At 41.0% G+C, this 25958-nt stretch overlaps 1 protein-coding gene across 4 annotated transcripts in view; it reads right to left on the bottom strand.

Annotated features, from left to right (window-relative positions):
- Nucleotides 1-25958, bottom strand: part of LOC143211764 (serine/threonine-protein phosphatase 4 regulatory subunit 1) — a 273852-nt gene that overhangs the window by 146663 nt on the left and 101231 nt on the right. Inside the window, exon 1 of one of the 4 annotated variants that reach the window (XM_076429717.1) lies at nt 1022-12477. The exons of 2 other annotated variants lie outside the window; for them this stretch is intronic. In XM_076429717.1, coding sequence (XP_076285832.1) covers nt 1022-1098 — 77 coding nt within the window. In that variant the 5' untranslated portion in view covers nt 1099-12477. Of the gene's footprint in view, nt 1-1021; nt 12478-25958 lie in introns of those variants that run through there. One more of the 4 variants, XM_076429718.1, reaches the window with a different exon arrangement.

Consider the following 25958-nt stretch of genomic DNA (forward strand, 5'->3'; position numbering starts at 1 on the left):
CCGGCCGTGCGGGACGCGTCCTTCCGGGCGCTCCGACGTCCCGTCTGCTCGACGCGTAAAAATCGCTCGTGTTCCAGCCAGGATTAGAGGCGTCTAATTACAGGAAAATGCAAATAATTCGAACGGAACCGCGAAGTAGTAAACCGGTAATTACGAGTGCCGGCCGGCCATTTCGCAGCCATTGCATATGGAACTATCGGGGAACGCGTTATTGCTTCGCTAACCAGCATTATTCTTTTCCTTCCTACGGGCCAGCTATTTGTCGGTGCGCTCGTAGCATAACTAAACGCTTTTTCGCCTCAACTATTACCCGCGAGACCACGTCGAAAAATATAGACACTTAGCCCCGACAAAATCATTCTGAAACTATCTTCCGATTTTTTCAGCGCATGTCCTGATAGAAGAGTTACTATTGTTAGTTCAATTAATGCATTTTCATCCCTAATTACCAGACTGCGAGTTTCACGTGTTCATTACAAAATGAGTTTAAACGAATTTAAGGACATTATTAGATTATAGTCGAGTTTCAAAAATGATCGAAAGAGAAAATACAATTTCTTTCAACCTTTAGAAAGCCCGCATTCTTCCATGAAAATCTTGACTTTTGTTTAGAAACATTTTTTTATCTTTATGTGTATACACACAATCAAATACGTTAGTTTCAGTTTGTTACAAATGACTCGTGTAATGTTTCTGTTGCATAGAGATTCATAGTCTACCAATGACAGTAAGACTGTTTCAGCATGGCCACGAATTCATTAATGTTTCTTTACGTTAAAGTCCGAAATGGAAATTCTAGCCAGTTAGTGTGACTACCCTACGTTAATTACAAAAATATAGTGGAGGTATAGATCTAAGAACTGTTGGAGTAAAAAGAGTGAATTTACGATTACCAAATAAGCTAATAAATATGTACTCCAAACGCATAAAATAGCCAATCACCGTCTAGTTAAAGTGGACCCACATGAAAAGTGGAAATCGGAGTACATAATCGCGAATAAAAATGTGTCGTCTGTCTTACCTCGTGCAACTCAGTCGTCGGAAATCCCGATAGATTCCTCCTTCATCTCGCAGGATGACGCGTGCACAACGCGACATTCGCACTGGCGAACGGCGACTCCACGGTCGCAGGAAACTCGAATTTGAACGGAATCGATACGGAACGGGTTCGAAAAAGCGGGTCGACGTCACGTTGGATCGAATGCGAACGGGAATTGTGCGCGGTTACACGTGCCACCGTGACCATTTTCCAGGGTCGTAATGCGCCAACGCGATTCTCACGTGTCTCTAACCCGAGCCGCCATCTTGCTCGTCCACCATGCGAAGTGCGGTCCCCACCACAGGGCGTGCGTCGGTCGCCCCTCTTCCGCCGTTCGCGGAGCGAACTTCTCGATATACGCCGATTGACGGCCGATGTAGCCGCGAAAAAGAAATTTTTCGACGGGGACACGAGGCGCATGGCCGCGCGAGAGAGCCTGGACCACACACGGCCCTTTGACGTGCAGCATCTCCAATTTAGATGGAAACGAATACCGGGACACGATGATCCGTCACAGAGCCGCGGAGCGAGCCGACCGTCAGCGACGCCGGTGAATTGCAAAACGTTGCACGATTTTAATATCGTGCGGGCTGATTCAGTTTCGCATAGTTGGCCGATGAGTCACGTTCCCGGCTCTTCGAGAACGTTATCAACGCTGCACGCCGCCCTGGAGTTTTGGCACGCTGAGCACCACGTGGCCATCTTGGTCCAATCTTGGTGACAATCTCCGTTCGATGCTCCTCCGTTCGAGTCCCGTGGAAATCCGGCTCGACTTTGGTTAGAATCCGCGAGGCATTGTTTTCTCCAGAGTATTCTCGTTGTTTGATAGGAGGTGACAACCGACGATGTCCCCGCATGGTGTCATTCTTGCAAATCCCGCGAATAGGTCTTCCGTTGGAGCAGCCTGGGACGGATAAGTGGTGGTCGGTCGGTGACATTTTTATCGATGCGGAAAAATGTTCGGGCGTGTCGGGACTGCGACGGTTGACTTGCGAGTTCTAAAATAGAGGCGCCGCTTAGGTGGCTCGGTGGAAGGCGCAATGCCGTTATCCGTCTTATCGGCGAGCATTACGTAAGCGAGCGCGTCGCCCACGTCTTTCGCAGAAGGGGCTTCGTGCTTGGCCGATAGTTGAACGCTGAAACACGAACGGAACTAGGGAGCAGAAGCAGCAGCAGCAGCGGCGCGGCAAGGCAGCCGGAGCGAGCGATCGTCGCGTTCCGGATAAACGAGTCCGGCGTATACCCGGCATGCTGTACGCCGCGCCGTGTATCCGTTAAACGGCGGATCGCGTTCGAAAGCTTTCCTCGTGACGAGCGGCCGTTCTCGGCGGCGCGTTCACGTGAACGCGATTTACTGCGCAGATTCCGAGTCACGCGGCCGGCTCTTCATTCGTACCTATGTCGTGCTCGGCTCGCGCGCGCGCTCGAGCGAGCGAGCGCGATAACTTCTCTTCCTCTCCGTGTCCCGCCGCTGCCCTCGGACATCGAACTTTCCTTGTTCCCACTTCGAGCGTCTTCAACCACTTTCCAATACGTGCGACTTATGTTTTCGATTCTCCTTCCCCTCCGCGTGTCCCGATGGCTGGCTCACAGCCGTGGGACTTTTAACTTCGCGAGACCACCTAGTGCCGCTATGCTTGCGCGGCACTCGTCGGCTCGTCATCCTTCAATTAGTTCGTTTACGACGATGCCGACCTCGACGCGTCCCATTCCCGAAGCTTTCACGCGCTTCTAATCGTTCCATCGCGTTCCAATTCTACTGGCACGGGTTATCATAGACTAACCCCGGCCGCTGTCAAGTCCTTTGTTACCGGCTCAACTAATTCTCCGTTCAGCTCCTTCTCTCTTGCGGCCACGCGTGTATATTCTCAAACAGCGTATTCGTCGATCGTTTAATCCCATAATCACCAGGACAGAGCCGATTCGACTATAGTTTCTGCGTATGCGAGAATCTAAATAATCCACTGGTTTACTTTCTTTCTGTGTACCTTCTCTGTACGTCGACGATTGCCCGGGATTGCCGCGCTCCGCGTCGTCGTCGTCAAGTTTGCAAACATGTACCGGTGGGGCGCGCGTTTGGTAGTGACGGTTAGCTTTGCGTGTCGGTTCTCCGGTTCTCGTGTGCCACTGTCGCGTACACGTAGCCGTCGATTCCCTGGAAGAATCGTGGCGAAACACTGCAGCCCGATGACAAACAGTCCTAATGTGGGCAACGTGAAAGTATGCGTAATACACGCTCCTCGTCGAGAGCATTCGCTGGTTCGCGGTCTCGCGCGCGCTCGTTCGTGAGAAAACATGACCGAGTCGCGTGCGCGCTTCGCTTCTGCGCACGCGAGAGACGTAGTTTAAGCCTAAGAAGAGAGAGCGCGACGTCTCTCGCGCTACACACTGGGTGGCCCGGGTTAGCGTACGGCGCAGTTAAAATGGCCGCGAGTGTGTTATTTCCTTTCTCCGTCTGTCGGTCGTCTACCCCCTCGCCTCTCTGTTTCTCTCTGACGGCGTGGTTGGTGGCGGCAACGTACACACACACACAAACGCGCGCGCGCGCGCGCGGTGGCGGCATCTCGCTGTATGTATCCCGGCATATCGCGTGCGTGCGCGCGTGCACACGCGGCGGCGGCGGCGGTGAACGCTGTGAGAAGATCGCGCGTCGCGGCGCGAAGAACCGAGTCGTCGATAAGCACCGATTCGTCGACGCTCGAAAACATTCGCGGCGTGTCTCGCGAAACCGGATAGGAAAAAAAAAAAGAGAGACCGAACACGATTATTCGCGATGACACTCGCGGCAGACGCGCGCGGAGATCCGCGTGGGACTGTGCGCGGTGGCGCGAGTCAGACGCCGTGAACGACGGGGAACACCGACGAGATGCGATGCGAGAGAGCAGGCCGCGCCACCGAGCGCCCGTCGCCGGAACTGCAAGGGTAAATAGCGCTTTGCCGCGGAGGGGAGGAAAGGAATCAGCCTGGTGGGGGTATTAGGGGAGAACGGAGGCTCTCTCGCGTACGGAGCAGCGTACGCTGCCAGGATGGGGACGAAAGGGGAGCAGGAAAGGGTGGGCGAGAGGGGGCCGAGGACGAGCGAAGGGAGGAACGGGTCGAGGGAGACAGAGACGGAATGATCGTCGAAAGGGGGAGGGGAGACATCTCAAGAGTGCGTCGGGCCAAGTGCGCGAGTGTCGTCACATCCGGTATTCGGGGTGGCGCTGTACCGTGGCTCGTTTCTCTGTGCGTGTGCGAGCGCGCGTGTACAAGTGTCTGCGTGCGCGATAAAAGCCACGGCACACACGCACACGCGCGAGCGAGAACGCGCAGGGTGGAGTAGTGTAACGTGACACAACACTGTTCTCCGGCGACGTGTGTACACGTAAAATTATGTGGCACAGGTCGTCGGGATTCTAGCGACTCGGCGACCCGTCACGTGAGCCAAGCATGTGCGACGTTCGTCGTTTCTACCGCTTGAGAAAATGCACGCTTTGATTCCGCGACGCTGCGCGTCCGTTATCGCGGACGATACTTCGCGCGCGTGTCGATGATCATCGCGGAAGAACCGCGGGTTTCGATTTCGTGGGAACGTGGGACACGGGTCGGTTCATATATCGCGAAACGGACGCGTGGGTGCAACGTATCCCGTGCTATGCGGAAAATCGTGTTTCCTATTGCGTCGAGTACTGTTAACGATGTTACGCATGGCCTTCGTTTCCGTTGCGAGCGCGCGCTCCCGCTTCGCAGTCGGCGCACGTCAAATCGCTGAAAATTTTGCCGCATGGTTGCCGATTCCTTTCGATATCTTCCGGTCTGTTGTACTCTAGCACGAATAATAGCAACATACATCCATCAACGTATCGCAAAATGTCACTCAAGGTGACTTGTTGAGACATTCAACGATCACCGTGGGTATTTAGCTCCGCGGCAAACGCTTTGTGGCGCGTGCTGCTTGCCAATCCCATCGGCAGCGAAACGAAATATGAAATCGTTGCCCGCCGTAGACAGGACGAACGAATTCCTGGGATGACTATGGTTGATGGGTTTACGGGGCGGCGACAAATGGGTCATCTTACCGAAATACGCGGCTCCGGCTCCACCGGGAGGAATGATGAATTGTCGCGGCTCAATTAGGGACAATAAGCGGCAAAGAATAGCACACGACCGTTCTAAAAGTAGCACGAACTTTATGTCCAACGACACGGTTACCGAGCCTCGGATAAAGCGTGCTAGATGTATCTCTATGGAAGGACGGAGGGAGGAGATTGTCGTCGGAGAAAACGCACGCCTTCGCGCTCTATACGTCCCTGATTGTTACGGAATAGAGACGCGGGCAGAAATAGCACCGTGTTCCGTCGACATTCCTTATAATCCGAGCGTCTCGACGCGACGCGACGCGACGCCGCGCGAGGACGCACACGGCGGAGATAGCGAACGATTGCGCGCGACGGATCGTTTTCCGTCTCGTCCCGTTCTGTTGCATTCCGCGTGTGCGTAAGTATGCGAGATAGCTCGCCGTTGTCGGTTTCCCCGTTCGCACAACACCGTTCCTCCGCCACTGCGCGACACGACGTTCCAACACACGCGTACCCTCTAGCGCTCTCTTGTGCTCCGTTTTCTAGAATGAGCCGTAACCAACACGCTCTCCTAGCCAATTAGATTTGTTCGTGACCTCTGTGCTGGCACCCGTGAGAACACGCGACTCCGCGCACAAGCTTCCTTCCACCGAGCGACGAAGACCGCGGGACGAATTCCAGAGATCGTGCGACGATACTGCCTCGACGTTATTCCTTTCAATACATACGTTCAGTATGTTACTCAATAATTACGTTGTGTTCGATTCCAATACCTGCACGCTAGAGAACGTGCAACGAAAGCTGTAACACTAGCCTCGTTACCGATTTGCGCTCGATATCGTCGCGCTTATGACAATGTCCACTACCGACAAGCAGTACCAGCACACTGGACAGTCAATAATTCTGTCACGTTTGATTTCAATGAAATCGTTTCAGGAGACATCGACGTTACACGAGGAGGATCGATAGCCGGAGTCGAGCAAGATGTCGGCACTCTGTTGTTGGTCGTTAATCCCCGATTATTTAAACGCGACCTACGCGGGCGCGCGGGGGCGAGCGGCGGGAAGTGTAACGAGACGAACGAACATTCGCCGGTGACTGACGTGAAAACGAAAAGTCGGCGAACGTTTTGTTATCGTTCTGCACCGTCGAGGAACGACCTCGGGCGGGTCGCACGGACACACACATGGCAGTCACGTGGCGCTTGACGTAGCGGCGATGCAGCATTTCATTCACGACGATCGATTTCATTAGCGGAACGTCGACGTTCCGTCTCGGCGAAACCTTTGAATCGACCGATCGAACGAGAGGCTGACGGTTCTCGTATCGTGGAATAAATTTCCACCGGTATATTGATTTATCTGGGGAAACGCGCGGCGACGGTGTACGCCCCGTCCCGCCGCTGATCGGGGCCAGCAACCACCGATGACGCGCGCCGATAACCGCTGACGTCCCGATTCGGCGAAAAGCCTGCGTATCGCGTTATTGCTTTCCCGCTGCGTTTCCACCGTCGTCGTTGTCCTTCTCCGTTGTCGTTGCTCGTCGACGACGGTGTGCGCTCACTCGTTCCCTCGCTCGCTCGCTTCGTTTCTACGTAGTTCGGTCACGTGACGCGTGACGTCCTCGTCGCAGCCTCCTCACGTGTTCGAAAACGTCACGCGTCCCTGTGCCGATTGTTTGGCTCCGTTGCACCTCCGTCGGAATTGTACTGACGACGAGCAGGAGGATCCAGGTGCGATCAATTTGAGGAGGGACGTGTCTCTGCCTCCCGCGCGCACGCTTCATTGACGACACTTCGTAGTAATTGATCGACGCGACTGTCAACCCCGCGATCCACGAACGCCAGAATGTTTGCAATTCGTAAACAGTCGATGAAACTTCCTCATTCCGCGATTCGAACGCAGACCGCGCTCGCGCGCAAATATTTGCCTCGCGCCGCTGTTATTGCCGTTCAAGTGAAGTATCGCGGTGCTTCTTTTCTTCACGCGAGGCGACAGCCCGCGCACGATGGTCCCGAATCGGAATTTCGCGGTTCAGCGACGATATGTACACTGAAGCATAGTAATATTCGGACGCTTTCAAAAAGACAATTACTTTTTTTTTCAATATTAAGGAGGTAGACTCGTTTTTCCTTTCGATAATGCAAAGATGGGGTTTTTCAGTAGCCAAAGCGCTAGATAAAAGATTAATCTACTTCGCAATCGCCCTCAAAAGTCCTATTTTCACGTTTACGTGGCGTAATTTGCATTATTCGCGGATTTATGAAAATAGCTACATGCACAGCTGTATGTTTCCGAATAATGCAAATTGCAGCTCGTAAACGTAAAAATAGAACTTTGCCCATCTTTGCATTATCGAGAAATGAGAAGGCGCATCCCGCGCCCCTGCAATCCTGAAAAAAACGAGTCTACCTCCTTAAACCATAGGATTTGGATTTTTTTGAGAAGTTCGAACAATTAGTTTACTACAAATCGTGAAAAATTTTTGGAAAAATTGCTATTTCTTGAAATTACAGAGAAAAATGTAATCTACAGGGCCTATATTGAAAATCTAAACAATATGTTTTGTAATCTCTGTCAATAATACATATTTCCTGAACACTTCATCAAAATCGGTCAACGTTGCAGTAAGCTACAAACGTTTAAGGATGGTGAAAATTGCAATTTTTTGTCGTTTTTCCCGGCATCAACAGATTTTGATGAGATTTTCAGAATATGCGTGGTAAACAAGACTAATTGTTGTAAAAAGAGATCCAAGTCGTATGGTTCAATATCTAAAAAGTTATCGTCCTTTTAACACGTTCGTTGCAAGCTGATCTGGGTGGATGAACGTCTGGTTTTTAAAATAAAAAAGAAAGGCTTTTTAATTTGAAAAAATAGCAAATCCAAAAACCACGCACACAAATTCCAATCAAAGGGCGCTACTGACAATCTCGATACGAAAACGTAAAGGACAAGTACCGACATGTGACATGTTCTTCCTGAAAACTTGGAGAGGTGTATTAGGTTTGTTGCATATGAAATGTCGGATTTTAAACAGTAATGTGAAACAAACTTGTCTCCTAAATAAATCTTGTTCTTCAATCAACTACCTTGATTTTCTAATATTAATTACATATAAGAGCTTTTATGGATCACCTTACAAACCGTAGGAAAATAAGAATTCAAAATGCCTGCACAGTTCTGCCGACGAAAAAGGCTTTGACAGTTTTACCGACAGAGAAATGTCTAGACGGTTCTTCATATGACTAGCATCTACTTTTTACAGAATTACGTTATGAGTTTTGTCCAGCTAATTAGCATTGATCGCAACACTGTGCGATGGTGATAGGTTTAATGTTAACAAACAACAGTTGATATGCCTAATTTGTACATAGGTTACAGATTTTTCTTTCGAGCGTATGTGGGCTCGACGAAAATTGAATTCCCAATTAATCCCTAATTAATTTTAATAGAGAGTAGCTCGCGTGACGAATAACAATTTTAAGTCCATTACACGATTGAACGTCGAATTGGCATCGAACGGAGAAAAGATAAATGTGAATACGCGCGACGCGTTCATCGGCGGGACGAACGGATCGCGATTAGCGTGGCTCCTTTTAACGATCCGTGCGCCGGGTATCCGGGATCGGAGGTACTTCCCGTTCATTGTAGCGTGTACGCGCACGGCGAACCTTCGAGATGTTAATTTTCCCGTGGAAAAATCAACGCTCAAAGAAAACGAGACGCGGGAAGGGAGAGGCGTTGCCGGCACTGACGAGGCTTGAGACGAGGCGAGGCAAGGCGAAGCGAGACGAGGCGATTGCGCGCAGGAACTTTCGCGTAAACATGCTTTGAGATTACTTCCCGGGCTAACACTATCGAGGGAATTATCAATTAGAATTAATTAGCAATTAAGCCAGCCGGCGGACCAACTTACCGCGAGTTACGCCGACGACGACGACGCGACGTAAAGAGGGACTTTGAAGGACTCGTCGGCACGGATCAACCCGACAGCCTTCTCATTCGACTGGATTTCGCCCCAAGATTCGCTTAGCGCCCGGTATAATAATCTCCGGAGATTGTCTCGCGATATTTCGCTCCCTTTAACGAGCCGTCAGGTCGAAACTGACGGTCGATAACGCGGCATTCGAAAATAGTCATCGAACCACGCCGCTCGGTGCGCCTCGTTGATATTCATTCCGTTGCACAACCTCGGGCTCCACGATACAAATACGTTCTATGCACTTTGGAACGGAGGAGTGACGCGAACGAGACATTTCCGTTTAGGATCAGATCAATTTCCAAAGATATTTCTATGTTTCATCAAAATTTACATGCGACGTTCCTCCAAAAATCAGTTTTCAGTTCATAGTAAATCAACGTACAAGTACGAGTAGGTACCTCCACTTCCTTCTCCTTTTTATTATTCAATTTCTGAACATTGCTTTAACTAATCAGTAGACAGCGGATTTTACGCATTTTTGTGAGAAAAATGTGTAATTTAAAACAGTAAAAACATTAGAAGAATTTAAAAATACTGTTACATTATTGTCAACCTATTAAATATATTAAGAAAGACAATAAATTTCTATTTCACTCAAGTTTATTGCAATCCAGGAACAAAATTTTCATTTTGCGTAAAGATCTAAAGGTCTACTAATCAGGCTACTGGCATCATGGTACTGTTAACACCTTGACGTACAAAGACGTCTCGGATACGTCAAATATTTCTTATACCGTGTATTGAAGTAAAATATTACGTAATATTAACAGCAAGTAATTGCAGCAATATGTTTTGTTCTTTTTAGTATGAAATTTTTGAATATAGCTTTAACTAATCTACTGTTGTACATTCTACAGCAACATGTTCAGTTCTATTAACATCTTGACCTACAAAGACGTCTCGGATACGTCACATGTTTCTTATACTGTATATTGAAGTAAAATATTGCTTAATATTAATAGCAAATAGTAATTATTTTTCACGGCGCACAGTTTCGATCAATTTCTACATTAAATAAACATAGCTGAGTGAGGCATGAAACGTTATGATTCGGGTTTGAACCAGATTACGTTTCCGATTCGGAAACACCAATTAGTATATTAAGAACTTTCCTCATGACATTTTGTGTCTAAGGCAGGGCCCGCTAGATAGCCTTACTGATGAGTCCTCTAGCGGGTCTAGGATGAAACACTCCACCTTTGTTTTCCTCCAATAAAATAGCACCTGGCATCTTTGCAGATTCAAATCCGAATCGGCAACGTTATCTGGTTCAAACCCGAATCATAACGTTTCATGCCTCACTCAGCTATGATATATTTATTTAATGTAGAAATTGATCGAAACTGTGCGCCGTGAAAAATAATTACTATTTTCAAAAAAGTACGATCGTGAAAAATACCTCCTTTATTATCATTAATAGCAAATATTTGCAGCAATATGGAAAAATACATTTTCATCGAATTTGTGTATCTGAAAATTATTAAAGCAAAGAAACTTTGCAAACTACTACAAAGAAAATCATACGACAACGAATTAAGTGGATTTTCAAAATAGATTTGTAACAATACATCATCCGGTCATGTAATTTCTGACTGAAGACATTACCATGAAGACATTAGAAGAATTTTGACTATTGTTATGCTATTTTCGACTGCATATAATAATTAAATGGAAAAATACATTTTCATCGAATTTGTGTTTCTGAAAGTTATGAAAGACGAAGGAGAATTTTGCAAACTACTACAAAGAAAACCATATGACAACGAATTAAGTGGATTTTTAAAATAGATTTGTAATAATATTACAACATCCGGTCATGTAATTTCTGACTGATTGCGTTAGGAGTAGAGAAACTGTAACGTTTCTTAGAATTTAAACAAGCTGAACATAAACATTTCAAGTTTGCTTCGTGACATCGAAGCACCATAAGAAGTAGAACCGGTAGGTCATGAACAGACGCGCCAAGCGATTCCTATTTAACAGCCCGCGTGTTCGCCGAATTTCGAGTCTCGATTTTATCGAAAACACAGCCTCATATAAAAAATTTTATTCTGCATTTTCGACTTATCTTTTTCACGTAGAATCACCCCCTGTCGATTGTGCTGTCAGTTACCAATCAGCCTGTATTAACACAACCGAAAAAGTTGAATTCAAAGTTGAATGAAACATAGAATATCTATGGAAATCTATTTTTAATAGATTCTCCAGCAAAACAACAGAATCTTGAATCATAAACCTACTCATAAATTCACCCTCAATATGTCTATTGTCATCTCAGCAACATATTTGTCTTGAATTTCCAATTTATTCTTAAGCTTACTCAAATGGTACGTTAATTAAAAAATAGATGATATCGTTGGTCACATTGAATTTCATTTAATTCGGACGTCAGATTTTTTGGGATCGTTAAAACCTCCAAAAGGATAGATAGATATTTGTCAGATTTTAATAAGGCAGAGTAGCGAGTAATTTTTAAATACACATCGAGTCATCTTGGCTGCCTAGACAGGGTAGTGTAACTATTTTTTTAATAAAACATACATGTTAGACAAATTCTCGGACTCATGAGTCAATTAATACATAACGAGGAAACTGATTCACTTCCTCCAACTTGTCATTAAGGATGTCTACCTGCTGACGAATCGCCGCTGACATACAAAAAAATCACCTTTAATTAATCAAATTCCGGTGTTGTCGAATCATATGAAGCTCTCGAGGAACTCGGCAATGATCGCGCGGAAATTTGAGTCATAATTTCTCGCGGAATAATCGATGTCGGGTTCGTCAGTTATATTTTAATGATTCAGAGATTTTCTCCAAACTCTCGTCGGCTTGACAGAAACTTCTCAACTAGTCCACGAACTGCGATTCGTGGTAGATCTCGACTCGGTCGGAGTAGAAGAGAGAAACACAATACCAGTGACGTGAGCGCAGCAGCATAGTTAGAGCGCCGCCAAGGCCGTCTACGACGGATGATTAGGCTGATTTCCGCGTAGTGGCAATGATTCACGAATTTTCAGATTAGTGAAGAACGAAACTCTGGCTAGGCCAGAGACGATAACAGGGTGTTCCAGAAAGGTCTTGCACAATGTTAACAGTCGATAGCACAGTCGATGTAATTCATGCGTCTAAACACTTCGAAACTATTGGAACAACGTCCTATAAGCACAGATATTTCTTTCAGTTATTAGAGCGTAAACATATAATATTTTACTCTAAATTTTTGTACAGTGTATACAGGGTGTCTCAGATGAAGGAGGCCACCTGAATATCTCCTTCATTTTTAATGACACAAAAAAAATATTTTTGGCATAATTTAAATGGTATCAAAGGAGGAATATCATAGAAGAACAATTTCTTTTTGTCCGGTTACTTTTTCATAGTTTTTTCAAGGTCATCATTATTTTTTTTATCGGGAAAACTTATTTTTTCGTTCCATCTTATAGCTGCTGAAAAAATACATTTGGATATGCTTAAGTCATTGACAACAGATAGAATAAAAAAAAGATAAGTTTTCCCGATAAAAAAATAACGATGACCTTGAAAAAACTATGAGAAAGTAACCGGACAAAAGAAATTGTTCTTCTATGATATTCCTCCTTCGATACCGTTCAAATTATGCCATAAATATTTTTGGTGCCATTAAAAATGAAGGAGATATTTAGGTAGCCTCCTTCAGCTGAAAGACATTGTATAAAGAAATTTCATGTCCCTAATATCATTGCGTAATTCTACAGCCTCGGTTTGGTGGAAATTGATGTAAGCTACCGCAAAATTAAGTTCAAGGTCGAAAGGTCACACATTCTTTTACTGCATCTTATTCTACTCGTTACAAGGAGGAAAAGTGCAAAGGTATAATCATGGGTCAAAACTCAACGGTTCCCTTGAACAATTATTTACACCTTTTTCATTAACAAACTGATTTTATTTATATTATGTTTTCCATATACGCACTGTATAAACTCCGTGTGATTGGGCAATGAAAATATGATATAAATAAAGTCAGTTTGATCATGAAAAAACTTTATCATAATTTTTCAAGAGAACAATTGAATTTTGGTTCTCCTTTTGCACTTTTTATCCTTCTGATGAAAAGAATACGATGCAATCGAAAAAAGGTCAAAGTTAATTTTGCGACACCTTGCATAATTTTGATACATCCTGTACGTATAATTTATAGCGGATTTTTACTGAGAAAATAGTGTATTTGCAACTATCTTAAAAATTCAATAAATCAAGATCGTGTCCTTCGAGTGGGATGTAATATTCTGGATTATTGACGATGTATACTTTGCTATTGCGTGCAAGAGGATTCAAATCATGTTTGTTTGTTTGGTACTTCCTTCGAACCTTTTACTCAACAAGACACCTGGACCTGACAAAGCATTATCGAACGTGACGTTTATACAAACGTCATTATCATTACCATTGTCTGACATAGTGTACAGAGCTGTCTGAAACACTGTGTATATCTGATAATAATCTATGAACAATTGTACCGTTTTAGAGCCTCAAAAAATGATACTGACGACTAGACTGCGGATTTTTATGCAATATTCAATTTCTGTAGATGAATTTTAAGAGAAAGTGGAATAAAATAGAATCTTATTTTCGGTGGTAATAACCTTTTTGTATCTGAAATAAATTAAAATCGTACTAAATTCTGTCGTATTTTATATCCTATCATTTTTTTCAAATATTCAAAAGTCATAATTGCATAAAGATTCACAGTCTACTGATGATCGTTGACACATCGCCCAAAGGAAGACTATACATTTCAATTGGCACTTATAATACCGGAGGTTCAGTCTCAACCCTAAAATTAATATTGGCACTGGAGTAAGACAAAAACACTGCGAATCTTAAACGGAAACGACACGACTCCCTTTTATTCCAGAATAAATACTTTTAATCTTTGTACTATTTTAAACTGCACCATCTCTCTTTGTCATAAATGTCAAGGTCTATTTATATTGTATCCATTTATAACATCGCAATTCTCCTCACGATATGTTAGTAAAATGGCAAATGGGCACACGCTTGAATTGCACCATCTTGATTCATATTCTGGAATAGAAGAGGCACATTAAAATTATCAAAGAAGTAGAATACTTAGGTCAACTTGGATCTATTGTAGGACCAAGTCTGATTGTTAGCCCCCCCCCCCACGAGAGTCTGAATAAATAAAAATTATTAACCTTTAGCACACTCGAGTGATGACTCTGAGAGTCGCCACTAAAAGTTGCTGTACCATTATTCAAAATTTTGTGTACATTATTAAATGTGTCGGTATCTAATCAATTAAGTACTGTATGATTTCATAGTATGAAACATTTAAGTATCGTATGAGGTATTATATCAATTTCGTATCTATAAAAAAAAAGATCATATGCAGGGTGTTTCGTTTATCTGATAACGGAAATATCTTGTGACGCACTGAAGTTACGAAAAAAATTTGTTTACAAAAATTGTTCGGTATGAAGGGTACAATCATATAATCAAATTTTTTTGAGGACTAGACTGGTGGGGTAGGGGATTTCAAAGTCAAATTAAGTTTTTTAAGTGGAATGTCCTATTTTTTATACCATAAATCGATAGAGTATCAAATTCTGAGTATAATAGTGTTGACCTTCATATGTCCTAAATCTAATAGTTAACGAGATATAAACGAAACAATTTTCTTTCTTCTTTGGATAATATTTCGTTAACTATAAGGTTTAGGACATATGAGGTTCAACACTGTTGTACTCAGAATTTGATATTCTATCGATCTATGGTATAGAAAATAGGACATTCCATTTGAAAAACTTAATTTAACTTTGAAATCCTCCTTTCCCACCATTCTAGTCCTCAAAAAATTAGTCCATATGATTGTACCATTCATACCGAACAATTTTTGTAAACCAATTTTTTCGTGACTTCAGTGCGTCACAAGATATTTCCGTTATCAGATAAACGAAACACCCTGTAGAATGGAATTATTCCAGGTCGGAAGAAATGTTTAATTTTTTATTAATTTTAATATAATTGATACTATTAATAAGATAGAAGGATTCTTTCTTTCTTTCTTTCTCCTCAAAGAAAGAAAGAATCTTCTATACAGTCGCTGTATCGTGCAATAGTTGCAGACAATTTTTATTTCCCATAAAAATCCTCAGTATAACTATAAATCAGCAAGTAGTCATAATGAAATATGGACTCAGCCTCGTCATTACATCGAGAAGAAAGAACCTACTGCATACTGGCAGAAAATAGTGTTTCTGAGCAGAGTAGTTAGAACCAGGAACACCGATGAATCAGTTCGTAGCCGGAATGCATAAACGAGAAGAGATGATAGCGTCGCTGACGTACGTCGCAATGATCTTGCTTATCTGCCAGATACCTCTTTATTGTCGTGACATAAACGGCGTGACGTTAGCGTTTATGTTCACGAGTCGTCGTTCGTCGATCGTTTGCGATTGGATGGGCGGTTTCCGATGAAAATGATCGACCGGAAAAGAAAGGAGGCGCCAGGGTAAATTTCCGGTGAGTAGAGCACACGCTCTTGCTCGCCGCGCTGGGGAAAAAGTTCTTGAACTTGAAGCGGACAGAGGGAGAAAGCTTTGTCGAGAGCGAGCGCGAGCATGTACGCGAAAGCATGAGCGCGCGGTTATTCGAGGCGGGGTGGGCTCTTGGCTCGACCACACGAAGAAAGAAACAAGGAGACGGAGAAAAGTCATGAACGGGCAGCGTGGATGACGACGGGGACAACCGGGAGGAAAGGGAGAGTATTTTTAGCGGTTACACATTGTTGTTGACTGCTACTGACGACACTGAAACCGCGGGCTCGCGAAACTGCCTGCCGAGTAGCGCAGCGGTGGCCTGCGCTCTCGACACATACAACAGACGCTTTCGTGGGGTCGTGAAAGTACTATGAAACGCGAAACTTTTCTTTGTCCCAACGAAAGTCAGGAGAATCTCCGCTACAGGACTTGCATTCGTTTTTCCTATCGATCAATCGACGTTTTCGGCCTTGCTTATTTTAACCCCTAATCTTACAGGGATCACGCGACGCCTGTGCGTCGTATCGGCTCCGAACTTATTACTAGACTGCGGAGAAATTTATGCACTTATCACAAAAATTAGTAGGTCAAATGCAAAACAGTAAAAACATTTTAAAGAATTAAGAAATGCTACTCCATTGTTTTCAACTGTATAAAGTCGTCGAGGAAAGAAATAAATGTGTACGTAGCTCCTGTACCTTGCAATTTATACAGATATTGAGCTCCTAATCCTACAGGACCACGCTTGTTTTCGCTCCAGATAGTATTGCAAAATTTCGTGGTCACTTCATGGTCAGTTATACCATACTTTCAGACGCACCCTGTATAGATAAACTATTAAATGATAAGATATTCCGTGTCATCTCAGCTCGCAGTTTTAAACTCCGGAAGCTAAACTAGAATTGAAGTTTTCTTCTACTAGTGAACAACATTTTAAGTAAATAAACAAATTAGTATTACTGTTGATACTGTGTGATCCTTCAAAGTTATGCACTCTGTTCTTAGACTATTATGTGTAAACAAGTAAACAAAACAGTAAAAACATTTGAAGAATTAAGAAATGCTACTCCATTGTTTTCAACTCTATAAAGTCGTCGAGGAAAGAAATAAATGTGTACGTAGCTCCCGTACCTTGCAATTTATACAGATATTGAGCTCCTAATCCTACAGGACCACGCTTGTTTTCGCTCCAGATAGTATTGCAAAATTTACTAGACTGCGGAGAAATTTATGCACTTATCACAAATATTGGGAAGTCAGATGCAAAACAGTAAAAACATTTAAAGAATGAAGAAATTCTGCTTCATTGTTTTCAACTGTATAAAGTCATCACGGACAGAAATAAATGTGTACGTAGCTCATGTACCTTGCAATTTATACAGATATTGAGCTCCTAATCCTACAGGACCACGCTTGTTTTCGCTCCAGATAGTATTGCAAAATTTACTAGACTGCGGAGAAATTTATGCACTTATCACAAATATTGGGAAGTCAGATGCAAAACAGTAAAAACATTTAAAGAATGAAGAAATTCTACTCCATTGTTTTCAACTGTATAAAGTCATCACGGAAAGAAATAAATGTGTACGTAGCTCCTGTACCTTGCAATTTATACAGATATTGAGCTCCTAATCCTACAGGACCACGCTTGTTTTCGCTCCAGATAGTATTGCAAAATTTACTAGACTGCGGAGAAATTTATGCACTTATCACAAAAATTGGGAAGTCAGATGCAAAACAGTAAAAACATTTAAAGAATGAAGAAATTCTGCTCCGTTGTTTTCAACTGTATAAAGTCATCACGGACAGAAATAAATGTGTACGTAGCTCCTGTACCTTGCAATTTATACAGATACTGAGCTCCTAATCCTACAGTCCTACAGGGACGACCCTTGTATTGGCTCCAGATAGTATTGCAAAATTTATTACTATGTAGATTGCGGAGAAATGTATGCCCTTATCACAAAAATTGGGAAGTCAGATGCAAAACAGTAAAAACATTTAAAGAATGAAGAAATTCTACTCCATTGTTTTCAACTGTATAAAGTCATCACGGAAAGAAATAAATGTGTACGTAGCTCCTGTACCTTGCAATTTATACAGATATTGAGCTCCTAATCCTGCAGGACCACGCTTGTTTTCGCTCCAGATAGTATTGCAAAATTTACTAGACTGCGGAGAAATTTATGCACTTATCACAAATATTGGGAAGTCAGATGCAAAACAGTAAAAACATTTAAAGAATGAAGAAATTCTGCTCCATTGTTTTCAACTGTATAAAGTCATCACAGAAAGAAATAAATGTGTACGTAGCTCCTGTACCTTGCAATTTATACAGATACTGAACTCCTAATCCTGCAGTCCTACAGGGACGACTCTTGTATTGGCTCCAGATAGTATTGCAAAATTTATTACTATGTAGATTGCGGAGAAATGTATGCCCTTATCACAAAAATTGGGACGTCAGATGCAAAACAGTAAAAACATTTAAAGAATGAAGAAATTCTACTCCATTGTTTTCAACTGTATAAAGTCATCACGGAAAGAAATAAATGTGTACGTAGCTCCTGTACCTTGCAATTTATACAGATACTGAGCTCCTAATCCTGCAGTCCTACAGGGACGACCCTTGTATTGGCTCCAGATAGTATTGCAAAATTTATTACTATGTAGATTGCGGAGAAATGTATGCCCTTATCACAAAAATTGGGAAGTCAGATGCAAAACAGTAAAAACATTTAAAGAATGAAGAAATTCTACTCCATTGTTTGCAACTGTATAAAGTCATCACGGAAAGAAATAAATGTGTACGTAGCTCCTGTACCTTGCAATTTATACAGATAATGAGCTCCTAATCCAGGCAGGTCAAACACGCGGCCCGTCGACGAAGTACTCTGTTGCCCGACCAAAAAATTTTAAAATTGTTGCTGACAACTTACAACTGGAACTAATCGAAATGCAGTGTAATTCCGTATTGAAACTGAAATATATGGATGTTGGGATTCCCGATTTCTACAATTATTTATCTGTCGATCAATTTCCCAATATGTTATGTGCAATTAGGCGCATTTCAGCTATGTGCGACCCACTATTTTAAACGCTGAAAAATAATAAAACTGAGGGAAGGTCCAGATTAACAGACCAGTTTGTGCAATGAATTTCAAAAATAATTACAGCTCAACAAACTCAACCGAATTTTGAAAATTTGGTTACTGAAAACCGTTGCCAAGTTTCTTCGAAATAAAAAAATTAAATAGTTTTATTCAAATAAAATAAACTTGAAGAAAAACAACTTTTATACTTCATATGCACTTGCGTATGTGTAACAGCAATGTTAATTAAAAAAATGTGTTTCTTCTTTAGTTCGAGTCTGCTTCTTTTATCGCAGCCCTCGAATTAATTTATAATGCTTAATGAGGCCCTTGACGACATTTACGACGAAAATGAATTGGTGAAATACGAAACCATGAAGACATTAGAGGTATTTTTGAGTATTGTTTATAAATAAATGGAAAAATACATTTTTATCGAATTTGTGTTCCTGAAAATTAGTAAAGGAAAGGAACTTTACAAACTACTACAAAGAAAATCATACGACAACGAAATAAGTGGATTTTCAAAATAGATTTGTAACAATACATCATCCGGTAATGTAATTTCTGACTGAATACATTACCATGAAGACATAAGAAGAATTTTGAGTATTGTTATGGTATTTTCGACTGAATATAATAATTAAATGGAAAAATACATTTTCATCGAATTTGTGTTTCTGAAAATTATGAAAGACAAAGGATTTTTGCAAACTGCTACAAAGAAAATCATGCGACAACGAATTAAGTGGATTTTCAAAATAGATTTGTAACAATACCAACATCCGGTCATATAATTTCGGACTGATTGCGTTAGGAGTAGAGAAACTGTAACGTTTCTTAGAATTTGAACAAGCTGAACATAAACATTTCAAGCTTGCTTCGTGACATCGAAGCACCATAAGAAGTAGAACCGGTAGGTCATGAACAGACGCGACAAGCGATTCCTATTTAACAGCCCGCGTATTCGCCGAATTTCGAATCTCGATTTTATCGAAAATACAGCCTCATATAAAAAATTTTATTCTGCATTTTCGATTTATCTTTTTCACGTAGAATCACCCCCCTGTCGATTGTGCTGTCAGTTACCAATCATCCTGTATTAACACAACCGAAAAAATCGAATTCAAAGTTGAATGAAACAGAATGTCTATGGAAATCTATTTTTTAAAGATTCTCCAGCAACAACAGAATCTTGAATCATAAACCTACTCATAAATTCACCCTCAATAACGTGATCTAATAATTTCGTTCGAGACTGTTGTGTAAAAGATGACTACAATTAAGTTTCCATTTGGCACAGTACAATTGAAGACGGGAATAAACAAAGGCTGCAAGTGCCAAAATGAAAATTCCAAAGAAAATCCATGTAAAACTTCAAAGATCGTCTTGTAAACAATCGTCTAAGAGTCTTACAGTCTTTTTTAATTCCAGTGTTCAATTATTGGAAAGTCTATTAGATAGGCTTCCGGTAGACAAAGTGTTAAAAAGACTACGAATTCTAAAAATCCTACCAAACTGAATGTTCTGAAATCCACTACGAAGAATTTGTGTAAATTTCCACGGTTTATTTTTGTCGTTTCTATAAACATTCGGAAAAGTCGCAAAATAGAGTAGAACGAAATATATAGATGTTAATTCGTACACAGACTACGATTCGAACGAAATTCCACGAAACAGAATCTCGAGAATTAGTATAAACATCCACGGCTTAGGAATGTCGCAGGAATTCGTGTGATATGACATATTGCCGTAAATATTGGCATTCGGTTCTAGCAAAGGTGAGCTCTGTTCATAACACGGCGGCGAAGGTGCCACAGTCGTCGAACTAGGACGAAAAACATACCGGGTTACGAATATTAATGGCGTACAAAATCGTTAACCATGATTTATCACAGTGATCGCAGAATTACGGACACGGTTGTGATCTTAACTTCATTCCCGCCGTGATTGCGATTTTTAATTCTAATTCGTCATCTCGATTGATTAGTTCCTTTTTTAAAGACATCAATTAGCTTGCATAAAAATATCTGCATATAACGTAAATTCAAAATTACTTTACGTAACATAATAACGTAAACTTGCTACATTTAATGATAAAAATAAAAAATATTCAATTTTCTTTTCCGTACCTTATTTCAGTATTTAAGAAAGAAAAAAGTTAATTTTTCCTATCGATTTCGAAATCGTAGTATTTATTTATATACAGTGGGTGTACAAAGTATTCGTACACTTTTTAAAAACTAATAACTTTTTTTATAATTGTACCAAACGACCTGATTTTTTATAATCAATTAGAAGCATTAGTTTACGAACTGATATGCAAAAAAGATTTTCCAAAAATTACAATTTACAAGATTGCATACGAAAATAAAAAAGGCATTTTTTGAAACTTTTTTATTTGGGCCCTTAATGAAAAATTAAAATATATGTTTTCTAGATCTATGTTCTTTATACGCATATTGAACATTTCATCGAAATCGATTGACGCAGGTGAAAACAACAGGCATCGAAAGATGTACGATTCTGTGGATTTCAAGCAGAAACTGATCAAAAGTTGTGTGAAACTACGATTTTCACAATTTTTAACCGCTTGTAGCTCGTGTGTATGTTAATCGATTTCAATGAAACTTCCAGCATGTGTATAACTAACATAGATCTACAAAACATATCTTTTAAATTTTCATTAAGGACCCAAATAAAAAAGTTTTGAAAACTACCTTTTTTATTTTTGCATTTAACCTTGTAAATTATAATTTTTGAAAAATCTTTTCTGTATATCATTTTGTAAACCAAAGCTTCTAATTGATTATGAAAAATCAGGTCGTTTGGTACAATTACAAAAAAGTTATTAGTTTTTAAAAAGTGTAAAAAAATTTTATACACCCACTGTAGTATAAAAATGCAGACAATTTCTTTCATGCACACCCCCGCTCATAAGTCTTAGGACACAATTTTTAGTAAAACTCTGGTATTTCGTATAGATTATGAACCTTTAACTGTATTACCTACATAATATAAATATAATGGTCCAAAACACACGTCAAGAATATGTAAAAAGTATTTGGATCAACCTTAATATAATAATTCATTAAAAATTATGAAATGGCCACCCCGATCACCAGATTTAAAACCCCATAGAAAAATTATGGGATGAACTGGATAGACAGGTACGAAATTTTTGCCCTACTTCTAAAACACATTTACGGAATATTTTGGAACGAGAATGGCATAATATAACAGAAAGTATGAAAAAAATGATCGCGCGGATGCCAAGAAGAGTGGAAACTGTAATAAAGAAACGTGGCGGATTCTTCGATGGAAAGAAAATATAAATATTTTTCTACTTCTTATGTACAGTAAGATTTTTGATATACGAGTGCAGCATTCTTTCCTTGACATGTAAACCTTTAAATAAGGAAAAATTTGTTCGCATCCTTGAGCGATTATTTCATTTTTACAGAGTTGCGAGATATGATCACTGTCCTAAGACTTATGAGCGGAAGTGTATACGGTATGTATAAAGCTTTATAAAGTCCCAATGTATTACTTAACGATTATAGGAAACGAAACAATTTTTTCCGCGCGTGGTATTGGAAAAACCACAATTTTCTTGAAATTGTGCAAGTTTAACGAATTTTCTCAAGATTAAAAAACGTTCGTACCATAATCTCCATAATTATCCCATATTCTGCAAAGTTTCAGCTTTCATTTAAAAAAGATTTCATCGCTCTACCTCATTTCTATCGAAAGTTCTTTGATTTTGAAAAAGATTTCGTCCAAATTGCCCACTGTGCGGCGTTGCGTTGGCCGGCAGTGGAATGGGTAGGCACTTGACAATGATCGCACAGGCGACCCCTGACAATAAAACGCGGTTTTACTGTAGTACTCGAATCTTGGAAATCAGAACTGCATAGTAGGTTTTAAGCACTTTCTTTATTATGCATTAGACGACAACATAATTGATGTTAAAGGTAAAAAAGTAATGATCGGAAAAATCAGAGAATTTCCGGTACGATATTTCGATTATTTCCGTTTACCAAAGTACATACTTGTAAAAGGTTCGAAATTGTCTGGCATAGATTCGAGTATACTTAGGAGTACTATTTCTGTTTTCGAAGTACTCATAGACAGTTCGAATCCAATCAATCAAAGTTCGAACCTGTTTGCGAGGTACTTGATCCGATCCCTAAGGGTGGATTTATAGTGGAGCTGCGAGCATCGATGATAGCGGCGCGGTGAAAAGAAACCAACATTCGTGACAACATTTCGACACATACTAATGAAAAAGTACATATGTATTTTCTTTGTTTTTCTTTTTTTTCACCGCACAGCTCACCTCGGTGCTCCACTATAAATCCACCCTTACAGTTGTGCTCTCCGCGAATCAGAATCGATCGCGAAACTCACGAATCACTGTGGAAAATCCGCGTGATTGGGAATGAACGTGATCGAATCACGAATGATAGAAAAGTAACAGTTCACGCCATTCCTAGTTACGAAACGTTTCCTGTTCGATCCGCGCGACGAATATCATTTACGAGTAGGACGGGTAAATGGGCAGGAGGCTTCTGATTCGGTTGCAGCTGCACTTGCACGGCCAACTCGGTTGTGGCACGCTCGGCCGCTACTCACTGGAAACACGATAGATATTATCGAGGCGAGGCGAGGCGCTATCGACGCGTCGTGTAATTTCGGTTGACTCGGTCCGCTCCTCCGCTCCGGTTGCGTACCGTACCGTTCGCTCGCTCGTGACCAGGCTGACCCTACACGATACGATTCACGCAGCATGGCGAGGCGGGTCGCGACCGTTTTCTCAGATAACGAATTCATTCACAAGCGGCGGCGTCGATTCAAGTCCGGTCATCCGGTTAACGAATCCGGAATAAGGTCTTAAATTCGACCGAACGTCTCACGGCGGGCTCGGCGAACAACTCGCTGTACGTGTTCCGCACATATACACGGTGATCCGAAACTAATCTCCGAAAATTTATTTATATATTCCGCTGTGGAGATCGATCAAATTGCCACGCTCCTGTGACGGACCTTTTGCACGACGTTCGGGAACATTTGAGCCGTTCACAGGCCAAATCCATCAACTCCACTGTTTGAAATATTTTAGATTTAAGTGTCAAAGCACTTGGTTCAGTCATAACTTTTTTTATTTATAATAAATTTCCCAAATAATACAGACTAACACCATTAAACGACAATATTTTTTTGGTGTCGCCTAATAATAAATAATTTATTTCAGAATCCATTCCGATTAACTCCGTACTCTAATGTAAATCGTTGCAATAATGAAATCGGCGTTCCCAAGCATAAAATTCAAATATTACTTTATTTTGCCTCGGTTGACACGTTATATTCTACAATCCTCATTTACTTTTGCGCCAGGAATCCGTTCATGGTCGCTTACACCATACTTCCAGCCGCACCCTGTATAGATAAACTATTAAATGATAAGATATTCCGCGTCATCAACTCGCAGTTTTAAACTCCGGAAGCTAAACTAGAATTGAAGTTTTCTTCTACTAGTGAACAGCATTTTAAGTAAATAAACAAATTAGTATTAGTGTTTTATGATCCTTCAAAGTTATGCACTCTGTTCTTAGACTATTATGCGTAAACAAATAAACAAAACCTAAAATCTATCAACCAACTAATTTTTCCAAGTGGATAAGCAAACCAGAGTTTGACAAAATTTAAGTGCAATGCGTCAGATGAAGAATGCACAGACAAAGAAAATATTGACCACCTGTGACGTCAAAGAACATAAATTTGAAATGTAAGCTTTCTATTCTAACGTTTAAGTATCTTTCGACTAACATTATTTATCAAATTAGCCTAAACATATAATGTTGTTTAAGTTCTGGATGTAATGGCTTTGTTTTCAAGCTGATTACGATTAAGGTTGGCCAATAGCGGTGCATGACGCAGCTCTTTGCCTCTGTTTTTGCATGGTATGTCTGACTTAGGCGTGCCACTATTGGTGAATCAGATAATATTTTTATTGGAAATTACACCAACCTGTTACTCTTGATATTTGTCTTAAATTGACTTGCTAAATTACGTTTTATCGTGTCAGCTACCACAAGTAAACTGAATTGTATTCAGACTTTTAAAATGCAAAAGGAATCCAGCAGCACACATCCACCGTGATAAATATGAACTGTCTAGGTGATTATGACTCGACAGCCGATATTATGCATTTATGACAAAAATGAGTAGGTACAATTTATAATAGTAAAACATTACAAGAATTTATAAATACGGTTATACATATTATTTTCAACGTATTGAACATATTGGAAAACAAAATAAATTTGTATTGCATCTCAGTTTGTTGCAATTCAGGTAGAAAATTTTTATTTTGCACAAACATTGGCTGTCTAATTATGACAGTGAAGTAAGTCATGTTTTATTTCCTCGAGGTATTTAGCCTCTGCGTCCACTTTGATAAAAAAATATATCTTACACCATGATAATATTTTATATTCGTCAGTAAAATCAATCGACATAATAAATGACAAGCACAAAGACCAATTTTCCAAATACCTTTTGCAAATCAAATTCAACCTTTTGCAAATCAATTTCACCCATTAAAAATATTAAAAATTAATTAATTATTTAGTTAGATTGAATTATATATTTATTTAGACACACGTGAACGGTGTCATTCCTACGAGGGAAACATCATATTCAATACTCAATACGCTTCAATAAATACATATATGTACTTACATTTCTTAAATTTATTAATTAGAAAATGGCTACAATGAATATATGTACATATATCTACACACAGCTTCCACACATTACAAATTTAAATTTTGAATTTCTCAACAATATTAATTTACATTTGATTTGAATTTTTTACAAAAATTTAATGAAAAATACTTTATTTGTTTAATAGGTTGAAATTGATTTGCAAAACGGTGCATTTGGAGTGCAAAACCTGTAATCACATTTGATGAATTCAAGTGTTTCGATTTCGCGGGAATATCCAGGTTGGTCTGGGTTAGGTCGTGATTTAACGTGTTAAAATATTTGACAGAGGCAATCGAGCATCTTGTATAACGTGTTGTGCCGCATCATTGGACAGCACCCTCAGATTTCAAGAGACGTAGTAGCATTTCATCGATCTGCGAGGCGTTTCAATTAGATCTGGGTCAGATCCTTCATAAACATTCGCGAACGGACAACAGCTGCGAACAAGTACGGGAGTTGTACCGTGCTCCAG

Source organism: Lasioglossum baleicum, chromosome 9, assembly GCF_051020765.1.
Source record: "Lasioglossum baleicum chromosome 9, iyLasBale1, whole genome shotgun sequence".
NCBI lineage: Eukaryota > Metazoa > Arthropoda > Insecta > Hymenoptera > Halictidae > Lasioglossum > Lasioglossum baleicum.